This window comes from Schistocerca gregaria, chromosome 6 (assembly GCF_023897955.1).
Source record: "Schistocerca gregaria isolate iqSchGreg1 chromosome 6, iqSchGreg1.2, whole genome shotgun sequence".
Classification (NCBI taxonomy): Eukaryota; Metazoa; Arthropoda; class Insecta; order Orthoptera; family Acrididae; genus Schistocerca; species Schistocerca gregaria.
This window is the reverse complement of record NC_064925.1, coordinates 401,913,381-401,930,246: the sequence shown is the minus strand read 5'-3', so window position 1 is coordinate 401,930,246 and position 16,866 is coordinate 401,913,381. Positions and strand designations below refer to the sequence as shown.

General features: G+C 38.2%; 1 protein-coding gene across 1 annotated transcript in view; it reads left to right on the top strand.

Moving 5' to 3' along the window:
* LOC126278702 (transportin-3) overlaps positions 1-16,866 on the top strand; it is a 205,156-nt gene that overhangs the window by 181,512 nt on the left and 6,778 nt on the right. The window contains exons 15-16 of the mRNA XM_049978972.1: positions 5,472-5,628; positions 6,472-6,639. Of these exons, the coding sequence (XP_049834929.1) occupies positions 5,472-5,628; positions 6,472-6,639 (325 nt within the window). The remainder of the gene's footprint in view (positions 1-5,471; positions 5,629-6,471; positions 6,640-16,866) is intronic.

Sequence of the window (16,866 nt, the reverse complement as noted above, 5' to 3'; positions counted from 1 at the left end):
GTGAGATTAAATTAGAGAAAAGGGCTAAATGAGACAGTCAGCAAGCAAGAAATTGCTCAAGAAAGAAGACAAAATTAACTAATTAGTATTAACAATGACTGAAGTTCCTGAAAGACATTGATCGTAAGAATATGAATGAAATAATAAGTGTACAAGAAGTGCAAAGCAGAAAAAGTAGATATTACAGTTTGGCAAGTGAGGTATTCTATTATGATCTCGCTAAAGGGTGCAACAAATGCAAACACATTGATACTACAAAAATGGATCGTGTATGTCATTCGGGTGGTGCAAAGAAATGCAGTAGAGAAAAGCCAGGAAAGTGTTACAAGAGGGACAAAAATTGATTAGCAGCATTAGAAACTCCTCTGCTAGAATTATTTCCTTATGTAACTAGTATTTTACGTTGTAGGAAATACTGCAATCAGCCACATTTTCAATGACTTTATTATATATTATATGTTTCTGGCCTGAGCTCATCAGTGGATGGTAACATTAGTTTCTTTGTAAGTTTTACATTTGCATCTTAAAATATAATGAAGTTTTTGTGATTACATAATTTTTACACTCATATATGCTCTACACATTGTACTTACTCGATGAAAAGTCCTCCTTTACATATTATAAGACACAGGTTTGATTTTCTTTTACAATCCATCATGATCAATTAACTGAAATAAATACAAGATGGTAGATATATTTGTTTACATCAACTGCTGATTTGGTGTGACAAAGAAAGTGATATATGTACAGATATGGCTCACTTGTTGATTATTTCAAAGCTACTGCTTTATAGTACTGATAATTTTATACAGTTAGACATTTAATTATTTAGGTTTAAAAGATGATGCTAATGGCCCATCAAGATTTTTCTTTTTGTCAGTTAATTATTATTTCTGACATTTTAAATTACAGGAGTTGTAGTTGTATGAAATTTTGGTGGTGCATTTGGTTTTTCAATTCTAGTTAATAATTGCTGTCAGGTTTATTGAAGTTGTATATTTCTAATTCCTCAAACTAAGTCATCTGTATTCCATTTGTAGCAACATGTAATATCTTTAAGTTTTCTTCGGTCCTTATGTCTGTGTTTCTATGTTGGGCCAAAAATTATATATATAATGTAAAACTATGTAATCAAAAACTTTATTACGTTTTAGGACAAAAATGTAAAACTTGCAAAGAAGTCACTGTTAACATCTGATGATGCAGTCAGGCTTGAAACTAGTCATGGTACAATAAAATTATTCGAAAAAATTTGTGGCTGGTTGCAGTATTTCCTACAGTGCAATTTACAAAAACAGCTGTGGTGTTCTCTAACCAAAATAGATAAAATAAAGTGGTAACCTGTATTGTTGATTACTTAAATGGATATAAAAGAATTTTTAAGTGTGAAATGCTAGAATTTTAATGATTTCATTAATGTTTATTTTTTATATTTTATCTCGGGGGAAAAAATGAAAATAATGATCAAGTGGAGTGGGTATTTTTTAGCTAAAATACATGTCACATCTCCATTACTTACAAGCTACAGAGTATCACTTGTTCAAGATATTCTGAATAATTTAACTTCAAACATTTTGGTATTGCTTAACTGTGTCTACACAGTATTGATAAGGTAACACTTGCAGTAATGCTTAACTCTTTGACTGCTGTTAACAAGTTTACTCTTTGTGCTGCCTGCTGTGTCCTGGGTGCTAATGTTGAGTTCAGTCACAGCCACCAGTTTTCCCCTTAGTGCAGTTGATGAGCCAAGTCGCACCCATTTGGCGGCCCCTTAGCGCAGATGCGTAGAGACGAACCGCTGCCTGAGTGCTGATAACGAGATAAGTTGCACAAGAGACTTTCTGCCCCATTTCTCAGTAGCCTTTTGCAGTTCTGTCCGCCAGCTTGTCAACAAATTCTTTGTCTGTTGTGAGCCTAGATTTCACACTGCAGTTCGCTGTTCATTGGAATTTACATCAGTGTTCTTCGCATCCTGTATTTTACAAAGAAAATGCCAAGACGTTGTGGGTGCATTGAGGAAGAAATCGTGGAGATTATCACTAGGAACAACAGTGATAATGAGCTACTTGATTTTGATAAAAGTGATAGCTCTTCCATATATGCGAAAACTTTAGTCATAAACTGTCCATGTCAGCAGGTGTGTCAGTTCATTCTCACATTTCAGCAAGAGATGTTAGCTGTTATGAATCTGAAGAATCCGAAAGTGATAGGGAAACACCTATGAAGAAATTATGCATTAGAGATAAATTTGACTGGAAAGAAAATGATTATCAGCCAGTTGATCTCTCATTTGATGATATGCTATTGGGATGTGTGTGTCAAATAGGGAATGGGCCAAGTATTCTGTCAGTTTTCATGTTATTCTTTACAGAACAACTGTTGAAATATGAAATATATATCTGATGAAACGATTCGGTTTTATTTATTCACCAAGGAGAATACTCCAGAATCAGTTCATTGTCAAATATCAAAGTGGAACCATATTGAATGTGAAGAAATGTGTTGTTTCATAGCTGTTTGTCTTCTGATGCCTTGCATGAAAAAACTGAAAATTGGTGAATACTGGACCAGAGATGTTCTTCTCAATACTCCAATTTTTAGTGAGCTTATGTCAAGAGACCACATTTTGTTACTGATGAGAATGTTACATTTCAGCAACAACTCTGCCAATACTGGAGAAAACAGAACATTGCTGATAAAATTCGTACCACTTTCTGTTATGCATTTAATCCACAACGGAAACTAGGCAATAATGAAATTCTGTTATTACTCAAAGGACACTTATCTTTCAGACAATTCATTCTGTTGAAACTGAGTAGATTTGGAATAAAAACATTTGTGTTATGTGATTGTAAGAGTGGCTATGTCCTAGATTTCATTGTTTATACAGGAACATCAACAGAGACTGAGTTACACAGTTTGGGGAAATGTGACAATGTAGTGGCTACACTTCTAAAGCCCTATTTAGAACTTGGACTTACCTTCTGCATCAAAAATTGCTACTCAAGCCCAAACTTATTTTCCTGGCTGCACTGTCACAGGGCCAATGCATGTCGTATTGTCGATAAGAACAGACACCACATGCCAAAAATTCAGAAGAAATTGAAAAAAGGAGATATTCAATTCATGTGTACTAATACAATGCTTGCCATAAAGTGTTGTTTCAAAACGGAATTGTGGATGCTAACCACAGGTAACACCACAGAAATCATTGGCACAGGAAAGACTGACAGAAATACTGGAGAGAAAATTAAGAAACCACAAAGCACTGTAGATTATAACTTGAATTTGGGAGTGATTGACCCTTCTGATATAGTGCTTAGCTCTGCTGAATGTATACAGAAAACAATGAAGTGGTATAAGTTATTCTTTTCTCATGTTCTCGATCTGTGTGTTTTAAATGCTCATATCCTACACAGGTCACTAACATATCGTAAAATGCCGATAGCGGAGTTTCATCTGTCGCTAGTAAGGGAACTTATGGAAGCATATGCATCACAGCACAGAAAAGCTGCCAGGGGAAGGTGTTCTGATGAAAATCTTCTAAGGTTTGTGGGTGGGCATTTTCCAAACATCAAGGACATTTTCCAAACATTATAACAAGTGAGCATTCCAAGAAAAGTATGCTAACACGTAGATGCATTGTTTGCTGGAACAGAAAATGTGTCGAGAAAGCAGGTACGAATGTAAAATTTGCAAGATACCATTGTGTGGCATATCCTGTTTTGAAAATTACCACACTAAAAATGAATTACTAATCACAGCACAGAACAAATACAAGAACGCTATCAGAAAGAAACTTTGAAAACAAAAACAAAATTATAAAAAAGTAAAAAACAAAATAAAAATATATGTTTAAATTCACCAGTGCCAGTCCAAACCCGAATGGAAAATATATTCATGAAGTGTAAAAGGAACTCCTAAATTTACAGTTCATAACTTTGAATCTTCTCTAAAAGTGAATTTAATGTGCTAACAACAAGACAGACTTCACAGCTTTCAAATGTTGGAAAATCTGTTGAGTACTTACATGCAACAAGAAAAAAGATCTGTGGCAGACAATCAATCACTTCCGGTGATTACAAATTGTAACTGCACTGACTACCATCTACAAAGGATGGCTGCATCTGTGCCTGGATGGAATACTTTACACAGTGTACCTATTACAGGTAAAGGATCTGACTGCGGATGACTAAGCACTCAGTTTGTTAATTCTCAGAAACAAATAATAGGTCATGTGAAATTTCCAAACACATCACAAAACAAATTTAACAGAGTTAAGCTAAATTGTTCTTACCATTGCTCACAGTAAATTTCGATGTTATAGTGGTATGAAAGATGATCCGTATGATGCTTTCTCCTATAAACAATGTAATACGACATTTTGAACAACAAAAACAACATACAGTAATCTGTGGCTTAATTTATTCGTTTTTGAGGTAGCACAGTGAGGAATAAACAGATATGCAAGAAAGAACAGTAAACAATTCAAGTAAATCTAACGAATCGCATCACTTTCAGCATAAGCTACAAAAATCGTGTAAACAAAACAAACTACTTAGTGATAGAAAGTAGTTTGAAGGATTTGGTTTGGTTCTGCAGTCATTCATTTTCAGAGAAACTATGTAGTTAGAGCATTTGGTGCTTCGTCTGGAGTCATAGTCACTCCAGAAACATTCAGCACAGGGCGAGTGGGGCAGGACGAGCTGCTGTGACCTCAGTGGCGGCTCATGGAACAGGCACTTAGCAAAGGTAGCTGGATTATGCCACGGGCCTCAGCATGTTAAGCAGATTGTGTGCCTCCAGCAGTCAAGGGTTAAATATTGATGCAGAGAAGTTCCCTACTGGTCTTTATTGACTGGCTGAAGCATATTACTCATGTGTCTCAGTTGTCTATGGATCTAAATGCCTTTGGTTCAATTCCCCGTCAATCCTAGGACTTTCCTCTGTCAGTTTTCAACCTCTAACAATGCTGATTAATGTACAATAAAAAAAAGTGAGATACCCTTGTTAAACCATAGGCCTCCCTGCAACAGGCAGGCTAAGTCAGACCAAAGGCAACAGTATACTACTTTTAATAGGATGATGCACAGTAAAGCACTGTGGTTCTCAAACGAACCTCTTTGTTGATGACGGCTTTATTTTATTTTATTCTTTCATGAATTTTCCTTGTCCTTCCTCCATCGCTTTCCTCTCTCTGTTTTGTCTAGTTCCTCACTACAACATTCACAATGAAGACAAGCCCATTTGTTTTAAGCTCTTCCATATTATCATGTATTTGAATTGCTCTTATGAAAGATCACTTTGGCTGTGAAAAATATGTATATATGCCAGTGTAGTGCTGAATCATTATTAAACTGACACATGGGGCTATTAGTTGAAAATTATAATTTCTGTGAATATGGAGTACCTTAATACTTTTGACATGACAACTTTTTCAGTAACAGTTTGTTCCACATTTTACATTACAGGTTCTTACAAAGAGCACCAGTGGCATTTCTGCAAAGTGCAGCATTGACTTCTATTTTACAATGTGCATTACTTGCATGCACTTTAGATCATAGAGATGCCAATGCATCAGTAATGAAGTTTTTTTATGATCTGATACACTCAGGAAGAGCTCGAGAGGTAAGAGACAGTGAAATATTTATTGAAGTTTAAAAGGTGAATGAGATCTACAGTTGCCAACTGTTTTCATATCAAGTTTTTTATAACGGAAATATTCTCCTTTATTACCACACCAAGTCTGATACCTGTTTGAGTTGAATGATGTCCTGTTCCAAAAAGGCTGTGTCACACAGGCCGTGTTGCCGTGATAGTGTATAATATGTAGCATATTCCACACAGGTTTCTCAAAAATGTAAAGAGGTTCTCACAAATAGAAGAGTGCATATTTGTGCACATGTTTACATTTACATGACGAGTGAAGTACATCATGAATCCAACATTTTTGAACAATGGTGTTGAACTCTGTGTACAGAGTGCTTTTTAGCTGTATTGTTTTTATTTGTGTGAAACCTGTTTCTGTTTTTAACAAACTTGTGTGGAATGTGCTACATATTATCCACTATGATGTCAACATGGCATTTGTGATGCAGTCATAATGAAACAGGACATATAACAAGTTTTTAGAAGCTTAGAGGATGAGAGTCTTCAATTTGAAACCGGTCATCAAGAATAAATGGTACTGAATGAGATCTTGATTATTAAAGCTCATCGATAATATATTCAGATCGCTCTGTTCTGTCTCTAATTATGAGAAATTTCAATCTTTATTGAATGTTAGCCATCAAGTGTACAGTTACAGCCCCCATCCCCACGCATCTTTGTCTCTCTCGATTTTTGTTGATATCAAGACCAACCATAATGTCCATTGACATTTGCTAATCTTAGGTGACATCTTTATTCCATGCAATGTGCTTTGTTTTTGTAAATGATGCAATGTAAGAACACTTATTGTTTGGTTTACAGGAGGAAGCAGATTTCAAAATACGAAAAAGTCTTGTTGAAGGTATCATCCGTGAACATGGACAGACTCTCATTAGTAATTTAATCCATGCTTGTGTCTTCTACTTGCATTCCTACATGCTCTCTGATGTTGCTGATGTTATCATGGAATTAATGCATAGTGACAGAACTGTAAGTATGAATGTTTTTGAATGTTTTTAATGCATTACCTTATTCATTTACTTACATAAAATTCACACAACCACACAGACACCCAAAAGCTAGACTCGTCTTCCATGACCACGGTAGTGTCTGTTCCGGTGTCTTGTGTTGTGAATGTCTTTGTTTGTAAATGTGTGTACCTGTGCTAGAAAATGAGCTATTGCCCAAAAACTAGTGTGAATGCTGTTTTCTGTTAAGTTTCTGTGCTCCACATGTTCATCTGTTGTATGGGAGTTGATTCTTTCCATTGTTTTACATATTGTTCCAGCCAGGTATTTCAGTTATTGTTATTCATTTGCTTTGTTGTTCCTAATTTTTGTCATATTATTTATAGCAGCTGCTAACTTTAGTGCTGGTTTGTTGTGGTGTTTTCCAGTAACAATCTATAATTTTGGCAATATGGTCACTAGTTTACTGACATAATACAGGGCGTGGGCATACTGAGCGAGGGACCGGGGGGGGGGGGGGGGGGGGGCCACAGCTGCCCCCCACCCACCAGAAGATATTTGCAGTTTTTCACTAGTTTACTGTTTTATTTAATAAGAAATGCTGCATGTTTTCTCAGATTGTACAAGTGCATTCATGTATTTAAAATGTTTATCAAAAGCAGTTTTTCACTGGTTTACTGTTTTATTTAATAAGAAGTGCTGTGTGTTTTCTCGAGTCCTTGTCCCCCCCCCCCCCCCCCCCAGTTCAGATCCTGGGTACGTCCTTGATACAGGGTGTACATAAAGTCTGGGAACACTTTCAGTTATTTATTGCACAAGAACCAAACGTTGTACAGATATCATACATATGTCATTTTGAAGAGAAACCCTGAAAGATTCCCCCTCCCCCCAAATTTATATACTGCCACAGCATAGTTTGGTAATTTGCCGATAGTCAGCGTTAGTCACAAACATGATGAGTTCAGGCACGGAGCGAGCTTTCTGTGTGTTGGAGTTCAACAAAAACACCAGATCTCACTCTGTGTTACTTTTTTCCGGAACACATTAAAAATCTGGTGTATGTACTGCCTCTACCACATGATGTAGCAGAGCTCTGGGAGAGAATATGGGAAGTAACTGCCACAGTCGTCAAGCCATGCTGGGATGGGTATGGTAAGAATTTGATTACCATATTGACATCTGCCGGGTCACTCATGGTTCACATATCGAATGTTTGTAGAAACAACTTTCAGAGCTTCTCTTCAAAATGCAAAATGAATGACATCTGTAAATTGTTTCGTTCTTGTGCAATGAATAATTAAAATTGTTCCAGGACTTCATGTACACCCTGTATATATTATGTATTCATACCACTTTTCCCCCTTAATGGTGGACTTTGTAAGCAGTGGGAGGTAGTGTTTTATAAATCTTGCTAACTAGCCTACAAAAGACTTTCATTTCAAGAATGTCTGGTTGTGTACTTCCAAGCAAGCTGCTTTGTGCACCTCATTTTACGTGCTTCATATCTTTGGGATCAATATTAAGAGGGCTGAAGAGTATTTGTGGTTCCTGTTCAGAATGACAGTTATTCTCTCTTCAGATAATGGCTTTTTAAAGTGTTTAAAGAACTCTGCAAATAGGTCCAATTAACCATTCAGTGTCAGTCAGTCATTGTGTGTTTCTTCGGATTTGGATGTATTATGGAAGGGCAAGGGACCACTACACCACACTCCCAACTTTTGTCAGTATTTGACCTTGGGCCCCATACTTTTTAATCCTCAATTGGCCTCAAATGATGATTGCACCCCATTCCACTCCTCCCACTAAAGAATATTTCAGTCTGTGCTTAGAAAGTGTGATTGACCACTGCCCACTAAATGACGATGGAGTAGAAATTCGAGGAAGTATAATACAGTGTTCCAGGTTTGCAGGTAACATTGCCCTTAACCCTTTGGCTGCTGCAGCCATGCATACATCTAGCTGTGTTGACCGTGCCATTGAGGCATCCTAAACCTGTTACCTGTGCTAATGGCTTTCCCCACAGACAGTTGCGTGCAGCTGAGCTCACCGATTGGCCAATCACACCCTGAGGTGCTGAATATTTCTCGAGCCAGGGCATTCGCGGCTGTCTCGCCTTCGAAGTGTAATCACTGACACACAATGTATCTCGATACTTTTTCCGTGGCTTTGAATCTGCAGATGAATTACTGGACACACAAGATGTGCATTGGAACTGTGGATGATGCTAAGAATCACTGTAATAAACAATATGTAGAATTAATTATTGTTAGCTTTGCCATCTTAAGCTTACTGCAATTAATGAAAATGAATTTCACATCAGACGTGTTTTGCTTTTATTTACAAAGTATCTTCTGTATTCACTGGTTTTCCTGTTTCATGCTTTGCACACCACTGCCTTCCCTGTCTTCATTGGCGGTGGTTGACAGTTAAAGACAATGTCTTTGTACATATATAGCTGGCAGACTTTTTTGCCATTTCCATAAGTGAAGTGAGCTAGTGCCAATGCAGCAGAAGAAAAAGCTGAAAACATCAAAAAAAGCTGCCAGCTAAATGTATACAAAGACGTTGTCTTTAGATGTCAACCTCCGCTAATGAAGAGAGGAAAGGTATTGGTGTGCAAAGAACGTAAACTTGAAGCAGGAACACCAATGACCACAGAAGATGCTTTGTAAATAAAAATGAAACGTGTCTAGTGTGAAATTCTTCTTCATTAATTGCAGTAAGATTAAGATGGCAAAGCTAACAGTAATTAATTTTAGGTCTGCTGCAGAAGATGGCCATGCAAACAAATGTGATGATTGTTTAAATCAGCAATGTAGTACTACGCTTGTTTTAATTTTATGCTTAACATATGTAATAGATTTAATGGCATCTGAGAAATGCAGTTTGTGTTTTTGAGAGTGCAGTAACACTTCTGTAAAATGGCTTCACAGTCAGAAATCCTAAGTGTTGGAGTATCTTTCACACCTTTTGAATATATTTTCCATCCTCCTTTTTGATCCGGGCTTTGTAGACACTGGTGATGTTAAAAATATATTTTTTGTTTTTATTTTATTTTGTATACAATTTGTGTTTTTTATTTCCTTTTTGTTGTCATTTACTTTTAGAAAATTGTCAATGTCTTTTCTCTTCTGAGTGATTATAGATGGTTAATAATTTTGTTTAGTGTGATAGGCCTCAAAACATGACACTACACTCAGTGGAATGTAGAATGCTCTACATTCGTATATCGTTCCTCAGCGCACTTTCTGCTTCAAGCATACTGTGCACCAACGCATTTGCGTACATTTCTTCGAGTTTTCCATCTCGGTGGCCTTTGGAAAATGCCTCTCAGTAAATCTTAGAGGATTCTCATTCCAGAGCATCTTCCTCTGCCAGCTTTCCTCCATTCTTTTGCTAAAGCTTCAACAAGGTCTCTTACAAGATTCAAATGAAATTCCACTAGTTGCATTTTTTGTCCGGTTACTACTCTGAGGAGAGCATTGGCATTTAAAATGCACAGATCCACTACATGGAAAAAGAACTTTAAGTACCACTGGACAGCCTTTCGTACTGATTGCACTGAACTCAGCAGTATGTCACAGCAGTCAACAGCATGTCACAGCAGTCAACAGTACTCTTGTTGTAGTCTGCAACACATTGTGGTTTCCTTAATCTTTCACCTGTCTTTCTGTTTGTCTTTTCCATTTCAAAAATTTCTGCAGTATTACAGGTGGTCAGCATTCACACGTGTCTTTTGTCACACCATTTCATCGCAACGATTGTGTTAGTGGACATAAACTGTATATCACCTTGTTTTAGTTCTGTAATTTTGGCATGCTGCATCTGTTTTTGCAAACAGTACCAGATGTGTTTCTTCTATGGTTATGAAGCCAGAGGAACAGGTCTTGGTTTGGATACCAATTATCGACATAGAGCATATGTCCCCTCCCTAAAAATGGTTTCATCAATGTTGTTACTATGTCGCCACTTTTCCCCAGATTGTGGGAGTCAAGTTCAGTATTTGTGCCCGTGTAAACAATGAAATCCAGGATATAACCCATCTGGCAGTTTCATAGCACAAATGTTTTTATTCCAAACCTACTTCTTTTGGAGGGTTGCAGAGCATTTGGTACGGATGAAATGTGCTGCAAAATGTTATGCAAATTTTATCAACAATGTACCTAATTTTAAATAACCTGTCTCCTTCATTGCTGAGAGAGTTATCACTGAAGTGAAGCATTCTTAAAATTAACAGAAAACGGTCCCTGGACACAATTTCGCCGAAAACAGGAGTGTTCAAGAGTATGTCTGTGGACCAATAGTCACTGATTTTCAGCTTTTTCACACGATCTATTAGCATGCAAACAGCGACAAAGGGATGCAGTTCCTCAAAACCCGTTTCTTTCCGTTTGGACAAACGAGAATGCTCTGATTCTGGCTTATTTTCTTTCGTATATATAAAAAATCTGTTGGTTTCATCTGTTACTAATTTCATCAGTTCTTCTGTTAAAAATGTCAGGAAATATAACAAAACACTTGAATCTGGCCCTAAACCACACTTGTGTCCAGAAGGTGAAGCATCAAATGCGTGCATAAATGGACAAAAATCACTATTCTTCCAGTAAAACGTGTCACTAAAGCAAGCTCTTTCCACTGGCACTTCATTATCACTCTCAGGCCCATCAGATTCTGAATGTATCCCTCCCTTGTTGACAGATGCATTGTTCCAGCTGAAGTACTCAGCACAGGACTGTTAATTCAAGATTCAGTTGAAGAATAATCACTATCATCGCTGTCAAAAACTTCATTCTCACTATTGCTTCTAGTGAGAATTTCGATGATTTCTTCATATGTACAACCATGACTGCATGCCATTTTCTTCTCATAACGTTAACAGCATCAACAGTCAGTAAAAGCATAGACGATAACTGCTGCACAAGAATACAGCATCAAACACTCACTAGACTTCAACTGTGCTAGCAGAACGCTGAACAGCTACTAGGCGCTTGGCATGAATATACGACATGGCGCGTTAACGCTGCCAGAGGCCACAGGGGAAGAAGTGGCAGTGCGTAACAACATGTCAGGAGGTCACAGGTGCCACTAAGGCGGTATGCATAGACACGTTCAGAGTACCGGGTAGAAGGACTGGTTGCACACGTAAACACATTCAGAGCACACAGGGACAGGTACAACGGCACGCGTTAACACATCCAGAGCAGTTAAAGGATTAAATCAACAGATGTAGTAGTATTACAGGATGTAGTGGATACCATTGAAGCTGTAGGAGGAGTTATGGACTGAAAATCAAAACAACAAAAACAAAAGTAGTGGTCCTAGCAGGAAATAAAATGGTGAAGATAATGCAGAATGAAGGAATATTAGAACACGGGCAAAGCAGTAAGCAGAATAGAAAGTGACTGGAGGAAGACCACAGAAATTAAAACTGAAAAGCAATGGCAGAGAGGCCTTTTTGTAAGAAAAGGGGAGTTTCCTGCAGCAGTGCAGACAAATATTTGAAGAAAAGTGTAATAAAATGTTTCATAAGATGTATCCTGTGTGGTGCTGAAATGTGGACAGCAAGGAAGAAAGATAGAACCAGGCTTTTTTGGTGGAGGCTACAAAGAACAAGTTGGATGGCTAGATTGAAAAATGAGGAGATGCTGAGAAGAGTGGGAGTGCAGAGAGGATTATTGAATGTAATAAAAAGAAGGAAAAGAAACTGGATTGGGGATATTGAAAAAGAAGAGGATAAGAAGCTAATAAAAACAGCCTTAAATAGTTATATGGAAGGGAAGAAGAGATTTCAGATCCTGGATATGTACATGACCGCAGCACATACAGCAACATTACAAAGGAAGCAATGGACCACAGGAAATAGAGGCACGAAAAACCTGCCTACATAGCAGAAAACTGATGTCAGTACAACAATAATTAGACAAAGGTAGATATTCATGATCAATTGTTTCTCACTAGGGTACCAAAAAATTAATAGTGGCATAAAGAAAGCATTAACCGAAACAAAAGTCTGATGATGCACTGTCGGAGGGAAATCTCTTAAGACAAAAAAGGGGTAAAAGAAAGTAGTATAACGAGTGACATCACTTATTGTATACTGAAAATGTAAAATAAAGCACATGGATCACATGGAAATTGTGTGTCTGTACCCTGACAACCTTTTGGTCAATATTGCATTCATATAAAATTTTCTTCTTCTTCTTCGTTGTAAAATGCCTCCATAGCAAAACGGTTAGTTTCACTACCTTCAGTGGGGAAGGATTCATGTCCATTCAGACCCAAGGCGCCGAATAAGGAGCTGCTTGGACATAAAAGCAGTGACATCATCAAGATTCATCTTTTTGCAATAACGGCTGAAGGGATTGACGATATGCTGATTGCATGTCCCACAATCATAGATTGTTCCTCTTGCTGCCTTGTAAGCAGCAGTTGGCCATTTGCAGCAGGTCTAAGGCCGAAACCTTGAGCGATGGTCATATTTACGTATCTTTGGTGTATTTCCCTAAGTAGTGAAGCCTTGAGAAGTAGTTGCATGATGTTTTCCCCCTCCTCCTCTATTCTCTTTATTGTGAGTTTGGAATAGCAAGCAATTACTGCAACCCTGTCTAGGACACATTCTAACGAGACTTTGCTTCTTCATTTGCCTCTTCCAACATAAATTGGGCAACAGTTGTCTAAGACAGCAGCGCTATCAGAACAACTGAATAGACATTCTCAGTGCTAGGGATGAGAATTTGTTTGTGGACAGGGGCCAATAACTTTGTGCAACCTCTATATGTTGCACAAGGTTGATACTTTGTTGAGAACTAACTAGGTATTGGTGCTATTTTTACTGCCAAATTTTTCCTTAAAGGAAACTACATCATTTCAGAAAAGTCTTGAGATTGTGACCAATACTATCTGTAAAGACATTAACATGGAGAGCAATGATCCTGTTACACACTGCTGGGACACAAAAGACATTTCTTCTGTGTCTGTAGATGACTCCTTCATCTAGGATAATGTGCTGTGTCCAGCCAGTCATGAGCATTTTGATCCAGGAACAAATGTGTTCAAGTATTGTACAGAAATATACAGTGATAGCCAGAACATTATAACCACTGATTTACTATCGACACAAACCCATCCAGGTGATAGCAGCACCACCTGTTGAGGAATGACTGCTAGCCAGACACATGCGCGGTGCATATAGTATCATTGAGCATGCTGTCTGTGTGTAGAATGGGCAAGGTGCAGGATCGATCTAAGTTTGACTGAGAGCAGATTGTGATGGCCCAGAGTTTCATCACAAGCATTTTGGAAACTGCATGACTTGTCTGGTGTTCGAGGAGTGGTGTGCTGGATGTCTTCAACAAGTAGCGAAACCAAGGGGGAGCCACATCCAGACATCGTGGGGTTGAGCGGCCGCCTGTGATTACAGGTGTCAACATTGTATTTTGGACAGACTGGTGAAATAGGACAGGCAACAAACTGTGACCGAACTAACGTCAGACTTTAATGCTGGGCAGAGAACAAGTATGTCTGAACACACAGTGCACCAGACACTGTTGAATGTCACAATATACCTTCAACATACAATTGTCAGTTGAGAGGCTGTTGTAACTATATTTCATATTAGTTCTATCTTCAAAGGTGACTGCTGCCTCCTGGAACTTGATCAGTCTTGCTGTGTGAGGATTTGGTGGACTCTAAATTCCAAAACCAGCAACTGGACAGCATTGTCACTCTTGTATTAGTTAAATTCTATTCGTGCCTCTTTCACTACTGTGGAGTTTGACAGTGGAACATTGTTTAAATTGGATAGCAAGTCTGCATGTTACGCTTGGACCAGCAAAACAAAGAAGTTACCTATTGAGCACAGAAGGGGGCAATACCATCAACTCCCCATTAACTGTGCATGACATATGGCTCTGGTAGTGGCAGCTGTGTGTTTCATATTGAAAGCATTCATTGTGTTCCCCACAAATGTACAGTTTTGAGGTTCGTTTGCAAGGCTTATAACTGTCTTAGCATTGTGCTAAACACTTCTGCTGCTAGCTCAGCATGTTCTGTATCTTATAATAAACACACCACACAAAGAAACAAAACTTTTAAATGACAATAATAATGTTTGGCCTTGTACAAACATCAACTCATGTGAGATTGGCTTTCTGTGACAGAGAAGAGTTTGACTGTGCAACATGTTTCGATGAGCATTGTACTTAAGAATGTCAAGACAAAATTTCTATGGGATCTATTTTGTAAACATCTTACAGGAGGTCCAGGCTGCACGTAAATGATATGCAACATGACTTAACTTAAACATTGTACATTTTTAAGGTCACTCACATTAACTTTTGACCTTGAATATCTCAATAGATGTCTTCTTTTAAACTGATGATAAAATTTTATACAGAAACAAGGACCTGTGGCTGAACCTTCTACATTAAAACACTTGGGAACTACAAACCTGTATAACTCCTCAAATATTGCTATAGTTACATTAAACTACAGTCTGGCATACTTTGGGATTTCCCTGGTGAAAAAGGTGAAATTGGGGGGAAACATACAGTAAATGCATATCCAGTTTGGGAGAGAATGGAGAGGCTGAAATAAATGCGGGATCTGAAATCATCATGCAGTTGAAAGAGCACCATAAGCAGTGATAAGATCCAAATATTGGCACTTCTTCGGAAATGTTGCAGCATTTGAAGGACTGAAAATTAATTTGGTGCCTCAAAACTATTTAGTGCGAAAAGCAAAACAATTAGTTACAAAGTGTGGTATTGTAGCAACTTTTAATCTGAAACCTAGGTGTGTCCTAAGTGAACATGTTATGAACTATGTCATAGAATTCTACAGCAGAGAAGATATGCATTTTGCCTGGGAGGAAGGATTTTGTTTGTCAACGAAAATAGTTTGAGGTTTCATAAACAAAAACGACTGGTGTTGGAAAATCCAGATGAAATCTACATCTACATCCATACTCTGTAAGCCACCTGACGGTGTGTGGCAGGGGGTACCCTGAGTACTTCTATCGGTTCTCCCTTTTATTCCAGTCTCGTAATGTTCGTGGAAAGGAGGATTGTCGGTATGCCTCTGTGTGGGCTCTAATCTCTCTGATTTTATCCTCATGGTCTCTTCGCGAGATATACGTAGGAGGGAGCAATATACTGCTTGACTCTTCAGTGAAGGTATGTTCTCGAAATTTTAACAAAAGCCCGTACCGAGTTACTGAGCGTCTCTCCTGCAGAGTCTTCCACTGGACTTTATCTATCATCTCCGTAACGGTTTCGCGATTACTAAATGATCCTGTAACGAAGCGCACTGTTCTCCGTTGGATCTTCTCTATCTCTTCTATCAACCCTATCTGGTACGTATCCCACACTGATGGGCAGTATTCAAGCGGTGGGCGAAAAAGCGTACTGTAACCTACATCCTTTGTTGTCGGATTGCATTTCCTTAGGATTCTTCCAATGAATCTCAGTCTGACATCTGCTTTACCGATGATCAACTTTATATGATCATTCCATTTTAAATCACTCCTAATGTGTATTCACAGATAATTTATGGAATTAACGGCTTCCAGTTGCTGACCTGCTATTTTGTAGCTAAATGATATGGGATCTATCTTTCTATGTATTCGCAGCACATTACACTTGTCTACATTGAGATTCAGTTGCCATTCCCTGCACCATGCGTCAATTCACTGCAGATTCTCCTGCACTTCAGTACAATTTTCCATTGTTACAACCTCTCGATACACCACAGCATCATCTGTTGAAAGCCTCATGAACTTCCGATGTCATCCACAAGGTCATTTAGGTATAATGTGAATAGCAATGGTCCTATGACACTCCCCTGCAGCATGCCAAGCATTAAAAACTGAACATCCAGGACTGAAAATAGGACATACAAATTCTGCTAGTTACGACCCAAGAAATGTGTTCTAGCTGATACAGCTAGTACCCATAATGTGAAAGTATGCAGTATTCATCAAAACATGAAGCTCATGGTGGAAGATTCCAGATTGAAAGAACTGACACTTGATGTTGACTGTCAGCTAGTACAAAGACTGTCTAGCTCAAATCATTTGTAATCCTGCACAGCCGAAATGGTATATGTCAACATGTGAGAACTACCCCAGTACACATTCTACACACATCAATAAAAGTTTTGCATCGCCCCGGTTCCCAGAATTCCTGAAGATAGACGTTTACTGTGGGTATTGTGCCACAGACACAGTCCCTTTGACTGTTCAGAGATGTCA